The 17066-nt window shown below is 40.9% G+C and overlaps 2 protein-coding genes across 3 annotated transcripts; both read left to right on the top strand.

The window, feature by feature from the left end:
- The first annotated feature begins 6017 nt into the window (after nucleotides 1–6017).
- On the top strand, nucleotides 6018–9252 carry RIMOC1 (RAB7A interacting MON1-CCZ1 complex subunit 1). Its single transcript, XM_071580951.1, has 6 exons — nucleotides 6018–6093; nucleotides 6390–6490; nucleotides 6885–7031; nucleotides 7438–7569; nucleotides 7754–7868; nucleotides 8805–9252. The coding sequence occupies exons 1-6, from the start codon at nucleotides 6024–6026 to the stop codon at nucleotides 9092–9094; spliced, it is 855 nt and encodes a 284-aa protein (XP_071437052.1). The 5' UTR covers nucleotides 6018–6023; the 3' UTR covers nucleotides 9095–9252.
- An 88-nt stretch (nucleotides 9253–9340) lies between these two features.
- Nucleotides 9341–16543, top strand: FBXO4 (F-box protein 4). 2 transcript variants are annotated; one of them, XM_071580949.1, is made up of 7 exons: nucleotides 9341–9607; nucleotides 9708–9943; nucleotides 11539–11759; nucleotides 12752–12827; nucleotides 13298–13476; nucleotides 14366–14541; nucleotides 15542–16543. In XM_071580949.1, the coding sequence occupies exons 1-7, from the start codon at nucleotides 9419–9421 to the stop codon at nucleotides 15629–15631; spliced, it is 1167 nt and encodes a 388-aa protein (XP_071437050.1). In that variant the 5' UTR covers nucleotides 9341–9418; the 3' UTR covers nucleotides 15632–16543. The 2 variants fall into 2 exon arrangements, with proteins under 2 accessions (XP_071437050.1, XP_071437051.1); XM_071580950.1 differs by lacking the exon at nucleotides 14366–14541.
- The last annotated feature ends 523 nt before the right edge of the window (nucleotides 16544–17066 follow it).

Genomic DNA, 17066 nt, shown 5'->3' on the forward strand with positions numbered 1-17066 from the left:
CATATATACATATGCATATACATACAGAGATACTTACAGACCCAAAATAACCAAACAGTTATGGAAATGCGTCTAAAGGACAAAATCACAAGAGCTTTCCCTCTTCCATCAACCACCACTGTTGACACCACACTTTTTCTGTTGTTCTTCCACCAGTTTAGGAACACAGTCTGTCTCTAAACAACCAACACCTTACACCTTCCCGTGTTAGTAACAGCAACCTTAAAAACAGGTAGTGCTAGGCACTGAAAGATCACAAATTGAGCAAGAATCCCTTCACCTGAGATTATTTTACCACACCTGTAACTCTGTTCCCTAGAATATGTAGTGAAACATTTTTTTGCTGCAACATAATTTATGTTGTGTCACTCAGAAATAATGTTTCTTCTTTAACATGGAAAATTTCCATAAAAATATTGGAGGGAACTTTGTGTGAAGCTCCAAGAATTTGCACATTAAGATTCCCCAGCCCTGAAAAGAACAGTGAGAGGTAGCAAAGCCCAAACTGGGTCAACCTCTTTCCAATACTAGCAGGGAGCTTATTTGAACAGGTCCATAGCAAAAATAAAATAGAAGGCAAATTGAGGTCACTATTCCCTCAAACAATCAGACACCTTATCTTTCACCAGTCCTCATACCAAAGCCCTTTGGAAGGTGTGGGGAAAAGACTAGCACAGCAGCTCCACACATTATAAAATTCAGCTTGGGGGTTTAGTGTCAGAGGGAATACAGCTTGAGGAAAGGATGCTCAAAGACCACTCCAGCCAGGGAGGGGTGAAGGATTGCCCACTGCAGGGAGGAAGAAGCATCCCCAACCTAGTTCAGCCCAGCCCCTTGTCGCAGGTTTGGCATGGCGTTTTACCAACCCTGGACTGGCCCCCTTCCCCCACCTAAAACCTTCCCAGCAAAGGGAAGAAAAAAACTGAAAAGAAACGATCTCAAAAGAAACCAAACTGAATAAAAAGAAGAAATTATATTTTCTAACATTCACAATTACACTGTATACACAGTACGTAGGATCCCACCCCCAGGGAAAAGGGAAAAGGGGACTGGTTAACCAAAAATTGGGAAGATACAAAATCAAACCCAAAAAAACCAAATGAAAGGGACAAACACAATTAAAAACCTCAAGGAAGGGGAACAAGCATGAAAAAATCTCACCCAGGACAGGAGAACCACCTGGGATCAGACTCCAGCCCTTCCCACCAGCATCCTGGCCAAGGCAGGATCCACCCAACAAAAAACCACTCCTACCTTGCTACGTGGAAAACACGTGTGGAATACCTGTAACTTTCTTAGATACAATGGTTACTGAGGAAGCCATGGGTCAAACTATTACACATGCGGAGGTAGAGCTGTGAAAGTACAGTTAAATCATAATGAGACCATATACCTTTGGTTAGAGGAATGAGACACTTGCTCCAGCTTTTGTCCAGCTATGTCCAGCTTTAAATAGCACCCTTCATGAATTTCAGGGGTGATAAGAAGCTTCCATATATGATGGGAAAACGGTAAATTTTCCTTTTATTTTTAACAAAATCTTGCTATTACTTGACAGTAAATCATCCCGTATTTTGTGTTGTTTATTTATAAAAGTGCTGCATTTGACTAGATTGTTAGCCTAGGCTTCTCCATCTCTTTACCTGCCTGAAGAAGCTAATGCCTCTGTGTCTGTTGGAGTAACTCATACAAGATGCAAAGTTTTGTTAACTTGAATATTTAAAAAATGTAATTGACTAAAGATATTTTCCCCTTTTCAAGTCATACGCTGTTCATCCTGTTAGTGTCTGTGTTCCACCAAATTACTTAAGAAAAAAGCGGCATTTTCTTGGGTACTTTAAACTATGAAAAGGTGTCTGCTTGCAGGCACAGATGTTTTTGTGGTTTTCTGTCTTATGAAAGAGTTGCCAAACAGATTAAAAACAACAAAAAATGTGAAACGTAACAGGCAAAATTGTGTCTGCTTCCAAAAATGCTTTGATTTATAGAAGAAATCAGTGGATATGTATTGTTCATTCCAGCATAGTCAACAGGCAGATATAATTTTTCATCTAAAGAACAGCCAATACCAAAAGTATTCCGGTAGTTAACCATATCAAACCTGTGAGTCGAAGAGATGGTGCTACATGTCTTAGGTGAAATACAATGCTTCCATGTTGTCATTTTTGGTACTGAAGAATGCCTGCAACATTTACAAGTTCCCATCTTCAGATCATTTGCTTGCTTAGTCCTGCCCTTACTTCTCTATTTCAATAGCCAGCTATGATTTAAGTGTTGCTTTTTTTCATAACTAGTCAAGTGGGCAGGTACATTAGACCTTAACTGTGAATGAGATGTCATCCAGCTTTCAAGATGTATCCTGTAAAAGAAAAAAATAAAAAAAAAATTGAAAACACCCCAAGTAACCCAGCCAAAATAACACACCAAATGATTGTGTGCTGACTCATTTGATAAAGGAAGTGATATGTTTTCTTCCTGTGCCTCAGGCACTGCCACAGTTTACTTTAGTTATATCTGTTTTGAAAGCTAGATGTATAAGCAATGACTGCTTTTTCCAGAAATTTTTATCCCCCCTTTCTTTAAATAGACAGTGAAATCTGCTTTTGACTTTATCAGTGGCTGAGATGAAAGAGATATGTGTCTGTTAATACCAAGCTGGTAAAATAGAAGCTGCTAGAAATGTTAAAAAAGGCAGTGATGCACATTTCTCTTGGAAGTTTTGTACTTTTGTTTTTAATTTCCCCAAATGTGATTTTGCCATGAAATGTGTGAAGGAACAGAAGACATCTCTAGTGACATTTTTCTTGTATTATATCCTATATTCTCCTATTGGGAGCTGGGTTGTGAGGGTCAGAGGTGACAGGTCTTCTGGACAAATACCCAAAAGACTGCTGCAGAGGCTGGAAGAGGGGTGTCTAAGGGTTGAGCTGACAAAATGCCAGCTGTCCAAGACAGAGCAAAAAGGGTTCCTCCTCCCCCCAGCCAGCTAAGGGAAAAAGAAGAGGGAGAGGAAAAAAAAACCTTCAAAGCAGGTTTATGCTGAAACTAACTACATGTATTTATACAAAAAAGAGAAAAATAAGAGAAAACCACAATATAACACACACACAAGTTATGTATAACAAGAAATAATTTCCCACTTCCCAGTAAACACAAATTCTACCATTTTAACTACAAATCATTCTAGAGAAGTCAATTCTTCAGAGACAGACTTAAGCAGAGAGAAAAGCTAAGAACAAACATTTTACTTCCCTAAGATAACATGATGGTAAGCCAGTGCTCTGGGCTTGGGCTTTCCCATCCCTCCTGGAACGGCAGAATGTCTTGCTGGGACCACAGCTGTGAAGCAACTGACTAAGCCATACCCACACACCAGCTCTTACCCCTTTTGAGATGATGCAATATGGTATGGAATACAATATTACTGGCTGGAAGAAGTCAGCTGTTAGCTAGCTCAGCCCAGCTCAAGTCAGCTGACAATTTCAGGCCTAATCTGAACTTTAAAGCCTAACTTCTTGGCCTACTTGGCTAAACCCATAACATATTCCACCCCTTATTCCATACCGTATTACATCACTCATATCTTAAATCTATCTATTCCCGCACTTAAACAGTCTTTGTTCTTGCCAGGGCTGTCTTCCACCCCTTCATATTGTAGGCAATAGTCCATTAGGATGGGGTAGGTACTTCGGGCAGGAAAAAACAGTTCATCATTGGACACCAACACCAGTTCAGCTCAGGCCTTCTTCATCTGATGGTTTATGTCCTGCAACACAGAACTCAAAATGCAAGTTACCTTTTTTTCTCAAGGTTAAATGTCCTTGAGGCACACATTGGGATTATCCCGTCCCCTTTTTAGGGGTCACTATACCCTCATTAGGGTCACCATCCCCACATTGGGGTTACTATCCCCACAATGGGGTCTCCATCCCCTTCTCAGGGGTTTCTATCCCCACACTGGTGTCACTATCCCCTTCTCAGGGGTTTCACAATAGCGGATAACCTGGGAAATAATGTCCATGGTTAAATCCATCCCTCGGCCTCGTCCACCTACAGGTGGCCTGAAGCATTATGGGCCCATCGAGCCAGGAACAACTCTCCCTTATGCTAGTCCAGGTGTGATGTTCCTCAGCTCAGCCTTTGGGCACATGAGCATCCACATGATGAATCTCTACAGATTCTACTCAAGCAGCAGTGTCCTGCCACACACCAACAGCCCACATGGGCCTCTCTATGCTTCAATTAATCTTCTTTTATCGGTCCAGCCACCCTCAGAGGGGCACTGGCTGTCATCTACAAGTCAGTGTAGAGGTACAGTCTTGGCTAGTTTTCTGGTTCAGCAATGTCCAGTAGACTTGGTTGTTCTCCTCCTCCTCTTGGCTGGAGGCAGGGCGGCTTAATTGCTGTTCTTGGCTCTGTTCTGGGATCTCTGCTTCAACATATGGACAGATTTTTTTACCAGCTTTCTTACGTTTTGATTTCCATACCTGGACTTCAAGCACAGAAATAGATGCACTGTCCCACCTCCTCATGCTTTTCCCCTGGTCACACAGGAAGGACCACAGTTCACCATGTGAGTCACGCTTGGGGTTTGCTCTCTGTTGAGGTGAGGCAGGAGAGAAAGACAGCTTGCTTTGGCTGTAAGGCTTCTCCCTGCAGTGGCTGCATTCACAGCAGGTATGAGTTGAGCTGTCTGAACTCACAAAAACAGTCAGTACAAGGAATAAATCGAGTATTCAGTAGCAAGAGGACATTTTTATCTTATTTGTTCTAGATGTACCATAACAAAGCAGAAATCAAGGAATGTTTCTATAACAATGCTCCCGGGAACTCTGCCAACCTTCTGGGACACTTATCAGTGTCCTTCGTTTCCTGGCCAACGGGAAATTCGATACTAAAATGTAAGTTTAAAAAAACCCCACAACTTTTCTTGATAAAGAAGTGGTTTGATCCTTGTTGCCTTTGTTTCAGTTTGCTTATGGGCAACAACTATTTTGAAGTGAGGCTGGAAAGCATCACGTGATGGGGGCAACACCTCCATCAAGTTTTTCCAACAGAAAAGGACTTGGGTGTGCTGGTCACCAGCCTGCTGAACATGAGCCCAGCACTGTGCCCAGGTGGCCAAGAAGGCCAGTGCCATCCTGGCCTGTATCAGCCATGGTGTGGCTAGCAGGATCAAGGAAGTGATTCTCTTCCTATATTTGGCACTGATGAAGCCACATACCAAGTCCTGTGTCCAAGTTCTGGGTCCCTCAGTTCAGGAAGGACATTGAAGTGCTGGAGTGGGTCCAGAAAAGGACAACGGAGCTGGTGAAGGATCTGGAGCATAAGTCTATGGGGAGCGGCTCAGGGAGCTGGGGATGTTTAGCCTGGAGAAAAGGAGGCTCATGAAAGAGCTTCTACAACAACCTGAAAGGAGGGTGTAGCCAGATGGGGATCGGCCTCTTCTCCCAGGCAGCTAGAAACAAGAGGACATAGTCTTAAGCTGTGCCAGGAGAGGTTTAGGTTGGACATCAGGAAGAATTTCTTCATGGAAATAGTGATTAGATGTTGGAATGGACTGCCAAGGGTGGTGTCACTGTCCCCAGATGTGTTTAAGGAATGACTGTACATGGCACTCAGGTCTATTTGACATAGTGGGTTTGGTCATGGCTTGGGCTCGATGACCCCAGAGGTCTTTTCCAAGCTGTAAGTTGACTCCGTAAATTCTGTAAACACGGTCTCACGGGCAGGGGCTCTCCCCGGGGACCAGCATACGGATCCGCGCCGCCACAGACACCTGTTACCCAAGAGCTTTTACGCCCCTACAAAACACAAACTGCAGCCTCGGCCTTCTGCGCGCAGGGTTGGCCCGGGGCTGCGGCTGAGGTGCCCCGGACGCAGAGGACCCGACCCCGGCCGAGGCGCTCCCCTCGCCCCGCGGCCGGAGCGGAGGCTGCTCCGGCCCCTCCTGCCCCGCGGCCGCCGCTCCCGCCCGCCGGGCCAGCCCCGCCGCGGCCGCGCGTGCGCTGTGCCGGGCGGCCATGGCGCTGCCGGCGCTGCAGCCGCGGGTGGCCGCGCTGGGCCGGCGCGTCCGTGGCGCCGCCGCCGAGGGTGAGCGGCTCCGGGAGCGGCGCACGGAGCGGGGCGGGCGGCGGGCGGCCCTCGGCGCGGGGCTGTAGGGGCATCTCCCGCACCGAGCGTGCAGGGCGGCTTGGAGCATCGGAGCGTGCCTGCGGATGCCCTTTGTTTGTGACAGCGCGGTGTAGCCCCCAGCTGCCCGGCCTAAGCGCTGTGTTGCTCAGCTGCTGTTGTAGGTACCGCAAGTATGGAAGAAGCCGTGTGAAGACGGAGCAAGGCTGCTGCTGAGCGCCTTTCAGTGCTAAGAAAGCATTGTGTTCTTTCTTCAGATACCTTCCTGGCAAAAGGTTCTGCTGCGCTGGACAAGCTGAGGGACCTCTGTAACGAAGGGAAAGAGCATCCTTCCACGCTTTTTCAGCTCTATGCCCAGGTACTGTGTTTAAAACGTCAGACTGACTTTGAGGAAAATCTGTGTAGGGTGTCAAGAGAGTGGTGTAAAAGAGGAGGGTAGAGCAGAAAAGGATCTCTGTTACTTGATGCGTGTGGTGAACATCCATGAAGCACACAGCTGTGCTTGACTGGGATAACTGGGGACTCAGTTAAGTAAAGTACTGATACTTCAGGAACAAAAAGGGGTTTGACTTTACATTCACTGTCAGAAGTCTTTCAATACTTCTAACTTGCACCTTTTGTAAATTAAATTTTAAAAAATACCTTCAAACTGTAATGTTTTATAAACAAGTTTTCTATGTTACTACAACACACCACCACTTGATGATTTTGCTGGTAGCATTTTTCCTTTGTGTATCTGCTTGTTTCCATAGGCTGTCCTAGACATAACATATTTTGAGGAAAACCAGCTTGTGGATGAAGATTTTCCAGAGGAATCTTCCGTGCAAAAACTTAAAGAACTTATTTGTATTCTTTCAGAACCAGAAGACATAGTGAGTGAATCCAACATAAATGAAGAAGTGAGTACTAACACTGTTGAGCAAAAGGGTTAATGATTTCATTACTTAAAAAATCTGAAACAGGATAGTAGTATCTGTATTTTTGATGGGCGGAGCTGAAGACATTTTGAAACACTTTCAAGTCTTACTTTTATTTAAATAGTGATTGCTGAAGATACTGTTTCAAATAACTTGTTGCATGCTCAGAAATTCTCTTGCTAACATTTCATGATTGCCTGGGATGTTAATGATAATTCCATTTGGCAGTATGCAGTATTAGGTTAGTTTTGTGTCTCTTGAGTTGTTGCTGTCAAATACAGCCTCTAAAGTAAGAAACTTTATGCACTGTTTGCATGTGTGACTGTGTTTATGAGTAGTTGAGATGGTTTATTTTTGCCTTAGTCCAGTTTGTTGGATCTTATTTCAGCCAATTAACATCCTCGGTGCAGAACTCTTGGAATGTCTTTACTGGAGAAAAGGTGCCCTGCTTTACATGTACTGTCATACAGCAAAAGAAAGGAGTGAATGGCTACAAGAAAACATTGCCTCGTTTAAAAAGGTAAAGGAAATGAAAACGTTCTGTAAGCTTGTGAATCCAGCTTTAAAGTTTGAATCTTCACTTTTAAATATGGCTGCCTTTTTTTTTTAATAATAGGCTTTTGGGGAATTCATAATAAGAAGTATTCTGGCTATCACTAATTTTAACTGGAACTTATTTTTTCCTCGTTTTTAACTGTACTCAGTGCCTTAATGATGGAGTTCATTACTTGATGAAGATGCTTAGCTTTAGATGCCCTCTTCAGCTAAATGAAGATATCTCATTTCAAGATAAAGACACAGCTAGATTACTCAGTGAAGGTAAACAAACCCAGAAAAACCTCAAAAAACCCCATAACCCACTCCTCTTAATAACTGCTCCAATTTATGAGATGCTGTTTGTGTGTTTTCATTCTTGGACTTAAAATTTGTATTTAAAACTTGTCCCTTTTTAGAACAAAAGGATAATAATGAGGCAAATAAGCAGGCAGCAGTGCTCACCCTCTTCTTTTCTGACTTGAGGATTTTAGGAAGTGGCAGTGCTCATTTTCCCTGTGTTTTTGACTGCACTGGATGAAGGTGAACTGAGGCAATGGGTGTTTCATGCATAAAGTATATTTTCCAACATCCAGTGACCATTGACAGTTGTTTAAGGCACAAATACAACTGCAGAGGGTGCTGTATGTTCACATACTGGTCTGTCCGTTTAGCTCTAGAACAACACAGCTACAAAGAATTAAGGACTTCATAAAGGTTTTAAAAACTACATGCAGAATTGGTCAGATTTGGCAAATTGTCCCTCACCACTTTATGTAGCTTTATTTAAGTTGCATTACTATGGAGCAACCCATAATACTATCTTCTTTTAGGCTTGAATTATGGTAGGCACAGAAATACTCCAATGCAAATATGAAAATATGCATGGACATGCCTGAGCTTAATGGATTGTAAAGAAATATTGACATTCTCAAAGATAAATAGGCAAACGTTATCAGAATAATACTTCTATGGCAATCTGAAAGATTTTAGCATTATGGAGACCAAAATGGACAGAGGAATGAGCACAGTCTTGATCTAGGTTCTCTTCTGGGTATTGACAGTCATGCCATGGTTAAGATTTGGCGTTTTTAGTGTACCTGTTTTAACAGGCTTTTACTGTCATTTTGGATTTATCAGTGTTACTGAAAAAACCCTGAAGTTAACAAGGTGTGTACTTGCTTAGAACAATAAAGTGCTTCATCTAAATTGTTTTTGCAGGAATATTTAGTGACACTCACTTACTGGCACTGATGTACAGTGGAGAAATGTGCTACTGGGGACTGAAATACTGTGGAGAAGGGAAGCAGGAAAGCCTTGAGTCAGTAGATCCTTTGTCTAACAGTGACCCGGGCAGCAAATCACAGAGTACATCGCTGGACTTCCAAGAAACAGGGAAAAACATGTTAACAAAGTATGTGGCTATATGTGACGGACCTTTAAAAGGCCAAGGGTGGAACACAACGACTGCAAAACAAATGCTATGTGACCTTGTGAAATCCCACAGCTAAGACCCACTGCTTTGCCTGTGCTGGAAGAAAACCTGTGTCCTCAGAGCAGAGTTTTGTCTCTGCTTCAGCGTCTAACTTTAATTATTATTTTTTTTAAATCAAAATGTATACTTCTGTTGCAATTAAAAAAACCCCACACGTTCAGAGAGCTCCTGGAACACAGGCCCGAAGTCTTAACCAAGTATTTCCAGGGGGAAAGGAGGGGGAAGAGGAAAAATCCGCCCATCAAGCTGCGTACGCACCCTCGCGGGAGGATGACTGTGCTTCCCGCATGGAGCAAAAGTCCGCGGCGCCGGCGCGCTGAATACCGGGGGCGGTGGCACGATGGCAGCAGCGGGACCAGAGGAGCGGGGAGGAGGCTTGGAAGCCGCTGTGAGGGGTGGGCTACGTGTCCTCCGGGAGCGCTGGATGCGGGGGACCCGCGAACGCGCCGGTACCGCCGCGTTCGCGGGTCCCGCGCGTCCAGCTCTCCCGGGAGATGCGGAGGAGTCGAGCGCGCTGCAGATGCTGCCAGTGAGTGGGGACCGGTCGCGTGAGGGTTTGCATCCCACCTCTTCCCAGCCCAGCTGCTGAATTCTCGAGTCGTTAAACCGGCGCTCTCCGTGGCTTTCAGGTTGACGTGCAGCTGAACATCATGTCCTTCCTGTCGCCCCAAGATTTGTGCCACTTGGGAAGCACGAGTGGTTACTGGAGGGCGGCTGTGCGGGACCCGTTGTTGTGGAGGTATTTTCTCCTGCGGGATCTCCCCTTTTGGACATCTGTTGATTGGAAATCGCTCCCAGATGTGGAGGTTTTTAATAAGGCCTTTTCCGAGGTCAGTGATAATGCACTATATGACTACATGGCAGTGTAAGTATCTTCATGTTCTCTTACATGACTTAAAGTCTCTCTTCAGCAGTAACATTTTGCCCGCAGGCTTCATATTTACAGCACTAAAGCTGTAACCTGCTGTTTTAAATTCTGATCTGTATCAATTCCATTGTTTATTTTGGAAATACGTTTTCCTGTTGCTTGATGGCCTGGTTAGCTCTTTCTGTTTGGAACTCAACAGGAATGTAAAACATTGTATAAAAAGACAGAGCTAATGTTATAAAAAACTAAAGCTTTTTGTAAACTGCATGTCTGCTATGCCACAGAAATACAGTTATCTCAAAAGCTCTGCATACTGTGATAAAGTATTCTTTGCTCTCAGTACAATGGCAAATGATTTCTTCTTTAATAAAAGTAGTAAGACCTTTTCAAACTACAGCAAGTGGAATGAATTTTCATTTTTTTTATCTTACATGGAAGACCTAATAGTAAAGGTTTTTTGAATGTGCTCAGAAGAATAAGTAGTATTGCTTTAGCTCTGATTGTCAAAGGCTGTAAAAGACTGGTTTCAACTTGTATAGCTGAAAAGCATAGCAACACTTCACAATGTATTTGGATGATTGAGAAGAACTCTCACGCAGATTATTTAACTCTTCTTTTTAAACTTCATTCAATTCCTTGCAAGTACCTTGCAGCAGTGGTTTGTGGGTTTGCTTGTTTTGTTTTTTTATTAGGAAGGTGATGCTTAAAATGTTTTTTCATGTTAAAGTGCACTAACTTCTGCAAACTCTTGTGCCCTTCAGCCCCACTTTACAGACAGGAATGATGTACCCAGAAATTGAAGTGCAAGATATATACTGATTTTTATACTGGTCTGAGTGCATCAGGGTATTGAAACCACCTGTCACTGATTTCCATTGTGTCTGTATGCTCTGAGGGGTTCTGCTGATCTCAGCTGAAGTACCCCAGTGTATGTGTAGAGGAGCACACATCTCATGTTTGCTTGAAGAGGTTTGTCCAGCAGCAGCCTATCATGACTGCAGAAGCAGACTGAACCTGAACCTCCTGCTCTATGATGTCTATCTGACTGTTACTCTTTCCCCTTAGTCACTAAAGCTTTTTCATGCCTTCTGGCTTCTGCACCAAAGATCACAAAAGGCTGCAGACACGTGTCTCCTTTAACAGCTCTGTACTACCTACAGAGGACATGGTCCATTTCAGGTGGCAGTCTAATTAAGGTTTGAAATGCACTCATCAGTCTCATTTTTAAAAGTTATTCTTTTATGTGGCTCATCTCCTTTGATGTTATTTTACCTATATTGTGCTTAGTGAGGGTGGGGGAATGCGTAATTTTATTCCGTTTAATTTTTTTTCAAAATAAACTGAAAGATCTAGAGATAGAAGCATTCAGAGTTAAAAAAGTCAATATTTGGACCTCAAAAGAACGAATGCCTTCGCCTGCTTTGTACTGGTGTTTGAAATCATCAGTTTGGAAATCTTACCATTTTTGATCTATGCTTTTGAGTTGTACCAGCAGCAAAGCAGAAGTGTGGGAACTTAATCAATTTATGTTGGTGGATTAATACCTATTTTGTATTTTGTATTTAATTTCTAGTTGCGTCTATTTTACACAGATACAAAAAATCCTGTCCTCAGAGTAGAAGAAGTTTGAAATCAAGCCGACCCCGGCATGGGGCTGTGACTTCCTTTTTGCAATCACTGGTCACTCAGGCAGAACCTCGCTTTGCCATGTTTGGGCCAGGTTTGGAAGAGCTGGATGACTCCTTAGTGCAAAAAATGATGACCTGCCCAGAAATTCTGCAAGTAACTGGCCTACCTCATAGACAAATTCATGGTAATGATGGTTTTGGCCTTTTGGCCTTTATATTTTATAAACACATATAACAGAAAAAAAATGTGGGTAGAGAAGTGGAGAGAAGGAATGCTTTTTTTGTCCCCTTGGAACTGAGTAACATCTGGTAAAAAAACATTTTCTTTCTTCATATTCATTCAGAATAATAAATGAAGTGAATATTTGGGACAAACTAATAGCTGCAGTGAATTTATGACTCAATTTGCATAATGTCAGAAAGATCATTTTGCTCCTTATTTTCATCCAAAATTCCACATTACGGCTGCTACTCTAATGGATAAATGCAGACAGAACTTTGTTTAGGTACTGCCTGAAGTAAGTGTCTAAAAAACACACTTGTGTTTTTATGCAAGAATTCAAGATTGATTCTTTATAGGATTATGTCACATGCTATAAATTTCATTTAGAAGAGTTACAAGAGCAGGTGAAGGATTTTTTTATGTTTAAAAGAATAGCTTTGAATGTCTAATTTCACTTCAATCCAAACCAGAGACAGAAAAAAAATACTGCTTTTTAACTAGTGTTTATTTCAGCACATGAGAAAATAATGAAATTGTGTTTATAGGAAGTGTGAAAATTATTTTTAGTGGTTTTTAAAAAATTCTGTCATATACTTTTCAATGCAGCTTATCTTAAACAGATCAGAGCCTTTGTTGTGCCCATTTTAGCTAGTGAACACAAGTCTGGCTCTTTTCTGGTTTAGGTTTCTAGGTTCAAGTCTAATTATCAGAAATAGAGAAATGCATCATTATTTTCTTTTAATATAATTGAATTGATATCCATGGAATTAATAGTCTGACCAATTAGAGCATGTATGATATTTGATTGTAAAACAGTAAAGCTGCTACCTCTAACAGTAACATCTTGGCTTGAATATGTCCATTTTATAGCACCAATGGACTTTTCAGACCATCACTTAATTCTGTTCAGTAGCCAGATAATTGTAGTCTCATATATTCATTTTTCCCCTGTAGGAATTGGATCAGGAGTCAGTTTTCAGTTTAATAACAATCAAAAATTCAATATTTTGACATTGTATTCCACCACCAGGTAAGATAAGATTTGTTCTCTACCAAATAAAAAGTATAGTTTCTTATTTATTTCATAGTTTCCTCATACTTTTTTGTCATGTGGCTTTCATGGCACATTCACAGATATTCCCTATCAATTGAAGCTTCTGCATATTTTTGCTTTTCCTTTTTTGAACTCCTAAGTTTTCACATGGAAGAAAATAAACCTTTTTCAAGACTCTTACATAACAAATGCAGTACAACACAGATGATTTTACCCCCTTGAAATCTTAGTTGATTCCCTTTTGAAATACGATATAAATTCATCCTGCTAGCCATCTGCATATGTACACTGGGAAAGAGGGTGGGGTGGGAGGGAGCAGGGAAAAACAAAACTGTTTTGTGGCTCAGACCTTTTTCCTGTCCCTTTCCAATGCTACCTCAACTCTCAAGACTGAGTTTTTGCTTTGTCAATTAACCTGACTGCTGAAATGCTGAAATATCTTTCAGTGTGGAAAGAAGGAGAGCAAGAGCAGAGCAAGCTGTTGCTGTGAATAAGATGTTTTACCAAGAGAACAGCATAGAAGGCGATCAGCAAGCTGTGCACTACAGTGTCATAGCTCAAGTGAAGAAGGTGTGCGAAGTAGTTGATGGATTCATTTATGTTGCTAATGCAGAAGCTCATAGAAGTAAGGGGTTTCTCTTTATTTATTCATATTTTGGAAATAATTGAAATGTTATAAAAATTACAAAGAATACACAATACCTCATAATCCATGTTCTCATCCTGGCAAAATCTGCTTTATTAGTACTATTTCTTCATGACTTATCCTATTGTAAAAGCCTCCTATCCTAGACACTCTCTCCCCAAACTTTAAGGAGTTATAGCTTCTTCTTTTGTTTATGGATTATACTGATATGGTTGCCATCTGAATTATATGTTGGAAATCATCTGGATTAAAAAACAACGCAAACAAAAAACAGGACAAGCTTGAAATACATTGTTTGTGGTATAATAGTCTGGAAACAGAACCTTCACCAGGAAAACTTCAGTAAAATATGCAATTAGTTTAAATCAAAATAGTCCTGTAAGAGGATAATCCACATAACTGTTATTGTAATTGTCTTTATGTTCATTAGCTTTAACTGGAGAGAAAGGGCTGGTTCAGAAAAGAAGTGGGCTAAACAAAAAAAAAAAGAGGGGATATACCAAGGAGGAAAGTACATTCAGTAGGGAAGAGTTGCTGACTGTAAAGTATGTGAGTATTTCTGAGTTGCTTGTTGCAATTTTGATCTCATAAAACACTGATGTTAAGGACTGAAATAGGCTGCCTGTACAATCTTTAAATAACATTTTTAAATAGCATCTAAACATGACACCAATATCTGTGTGACTTGAGTGCAGGTGAATCAGTCTCTTGAGCAGAACTAGATTATTTGGCCCTTCCAGCCCTCTGTTTCATCACCCCTGAAGTAAAAAAATACACCAAACCAAACCCAACCAAAAAACCCAAACAACAAAACATGCCCATGGATTTGCATATATTTAAGACTCCTATGTTAAAAATTGTTTCTTAGAGCGTGATCGTCAGGAGGAAGTGGCTCGTATTTCAGCAATGATTGATCCAGTCCTCGGGCCTCCGAACAGACCTCTGCTAGTTTTGTCCTGTGTCTCTCACGTTGGTGTGAAAAGAATTCCATGTGTTTACATGGCACATCAGTTGCAGCTAAATCTGCTACGTCAGCCCTGGCTGGTACTTACTTTTAAACTTTTATTTTCTGGTTCTCTGTGGTTTAAATTTAATTTAGCTTTCATGTTCCTGAACCACACTTAGCTAAAGTGAGTGTGCAGCTTTCAACACTAGTACATGAGCTCTCCACCTAAGTGAGGGATTTAGTTTCTTTGGTTCTCCAAGCTGAATCGTTAGCCCATCTGAATACAGGCAGCTAAGTGGCTTGCCCAGGAACACACAAGACTTCAGAGGGAGCCAGAATGTAAGGAAAGACAAATGCTGGTCTTGAAGGGAGTAATGAAGCTTCAGTTAATGTAAATCTAAATTACTTGAGTCACAACCCAAGGCCTTGGACACAAAATAGATTTTTGGGCCATTTTTACGAGACTTTCCCTTGTTTGACACGTTGTCTTGAGTTTTTGACAGATCAGTTTTTCACCTAGCATGTGGGGTCCTGAACCTGTATTTTTTACTTTTCAAGCACAGTATATATCAGCATGGTTCAGCCACACATAATTCATTTTTGTTGATCTTATGTAGCTCAAGAATAATAAAACCAGAAAGAAACAAAATTCTGATCTAATTCTTTTTTTTCGTAAGGAAAATGTTCATGACTTTTTAAAAAACATACCATTTGTAATAGCCACTTGATAAAATGTTCCAAAATCTCAGTATTAATAATATGTGCAGAAGTCTAAAGCTACAAGCATTTTTGCTTTAAGAAAAGAATTTTCAAGTAGATTGTTGTCTGTAAAGTAAGTACAATGTTCTTGAATAGCTGATGATTGAGAAACAATGCACATTGGTACCAACAGCAAAAGATTTTTTGATGGGTCTTAATGCTGGGTTTTTGTATTCTTCCTCTTACGAAGGCTTTTTTGTCTAAGGGATCTTTACACCAATGATAAAAATTTAAATTTGTTACGAGTGTTTCTGACTTTATGGATGGACATGGAGTGATGTTAAAATACTGCTAGATCCTGTTACCTTTAATACAACAGCTTTTTTTTTATTTTCACAGGTGCAGGACACTGTAGCTGCAACTTTAGATGGATTGCTAAATGGAATTGAGTGGCTCTTGGAAGAAGCAAATTGTAAATATGCACAATAACGGAATTGTATATTGTTGTACTGTAAAACCCTTCGGTGTTTTGCATTTCAGTTGAAGTGAGTGTCTTGTCCTTCCTGCCACAGTACTGTCAGAAGGGAAATTTAAAAGACAAACCTGCATATACTGAAATAATTAATACTGCCCATACTGAAATAATTAATATTCTTCCAACTATAGTCATGAATCAGAAGTACAAGTAGGATTTGCCTGGATTCCAGCAGCTATGAAGAAGTGATTTGGGGGTGGGGTGTTTTAGTTGTATTCTTTGTTTCAACCAGGGGCCTTCAGAGTATACAATCTTCTCAGTAGATCTGATTGTCTAATCTTGTCTGTAATTATATGTAACACTGAGTTAGTTTATCAGCACAGTAGAGATCTTGACAGTGACAGTTCCCAACCAAAGAAAACATGCTGTAGCTTGTACCAAAATAGGTTGACAGAAAGGCAGTAAATTTCCCTGTACTTTTTTCCAGAAACAATGCCTAGGCCAAAATTCTTAAAAGCAAACAAAAAAACTGCAGTATGAATTGTTTCTTATTTGTGATCTTATTTATTAACCAGCCACAACAGACTTCAGCATCTTCTACTTTCTGTTGAAACTATTAGCTTGAACTGGCCATAACCACTGATGTCATGACCAAATAACAAATGTTAAATAGAATCATTAGTATTTCAGGACTCAATCAAATACATAAACTGTCGGTTACTGAAATAGTGTTGGCCATTTGTAGGTATGAATTGCACCTGTCTTGAAATTTTCTACACAGTTGCAAGTATTTTTATAAAAAGGGAAGCAACATTTTAAAGCTGGAATTGCATTGTCCATATAGATGAGTGTTTGGGATAGTCGTAGTCTTCCTCCTTTTTTATGTTTTTATTATTGGATTAATAAATGTTCAGAAGCTTCCTCTGGATTTTTTTTGCCTGTGCATTTATTTGATTTAGTCCATGCTTGTTTTCCTCTCTCCATGGAAATTCAACAGGCTCAGTTTTTCCTTGGAACCTAGACAGATGATTGCATGGTGCACATACAGCTGTAACTGCCCTTGTCCGGGATATGTGAGTGATGCTCAACACAGCTATGTCAGAAACATTCCATTTGAGAAAATGTTTGGGTTATTAAATGAACTAGAAAGTGGTTTTGTTTTTGTTTTAATGCTTATTCAGAATTAATGCAGCTTTCTAGAGATATTTTTGTATATCTCCTGATCAGGACATATGGGAGTTTCAAGTGAAAATCCACAGGAATATATACTGTGAAAATTCTGTGGTTTATCCCTATTTTTTTTAAATATCATTGTGTGTTTTTTGCCCTTTAAAATAGAGCAGACACTAGATTCAGGAGTATTTGAGGTAAAATTATGTGCTTTATAACAAGGTGTATGTGACTTTCCTGCTAAACTGTAATAATTTCATAGTGATCTCTGTGTAGAAA

Source organism: Pithys albifrons, chromosome Z (genome assembly GCF_047495875.1).
Source record: "Pithys albifrons albifrons isolate INPA30051 chromosome Z, PitAlb_v1, whole genome shotgun sequence".
Classification (NCBI taxonomy): domain Eukaryota; kingdom Metazoa; phylum Chordata; class Aves; order Passeriformes; family Thamnophilidae; genus Pithys; species Pithys albifrons.

Excerpts from the sequence above, each read along its gene's own strand:
- RIMOC1 (XM_071580951.1), top strand. The coding sequence starts at position 6,024 with ATGGCGCTGCCGGCGCTGCAGCCGCGGGTGGCCGCGCTGGGCCGGCGC. Across the intron at positions 6,094-6,389 it reads CCGTGGCGCCGCCGCCGAGG|ATACCTTCCTGGCAAAAGGT; the intron begins GTGAGCGGCTCC and ends TTCTTTCTTCAG. Across the intron at positions 7,570-7,753 it reads ACATTGCCTCGTTTAAAAAG|TGCCTTAATGATGGAGTTCA; the intron begins GTAAAGGAAATG and ends AACTGTACTCAG.
- FBXO4 (XM_071580949.1), top strand. The coding sequence starts at position 9,419 with ATGGCAGCAGCGGGACCAGAGGAGCGGGGAGGAGGCTTGGAAGCCGCT. Across the intron at positions 9,944-11,538 it reads CTATATGACTACATGGCAGT|ATACAAAAAATCCTGTCCTC; the intron begins GTAAGTATCTTC and ends TATTTTACACAG. Across the intron at positions 13,477-14,365 it reads TAATGCAGAAGCTCATAGAA|AGCGTGATCGTCAGGAGGAA; the intron begins GTAAGGGGTTTC and ends ATTGTTTCTTAG.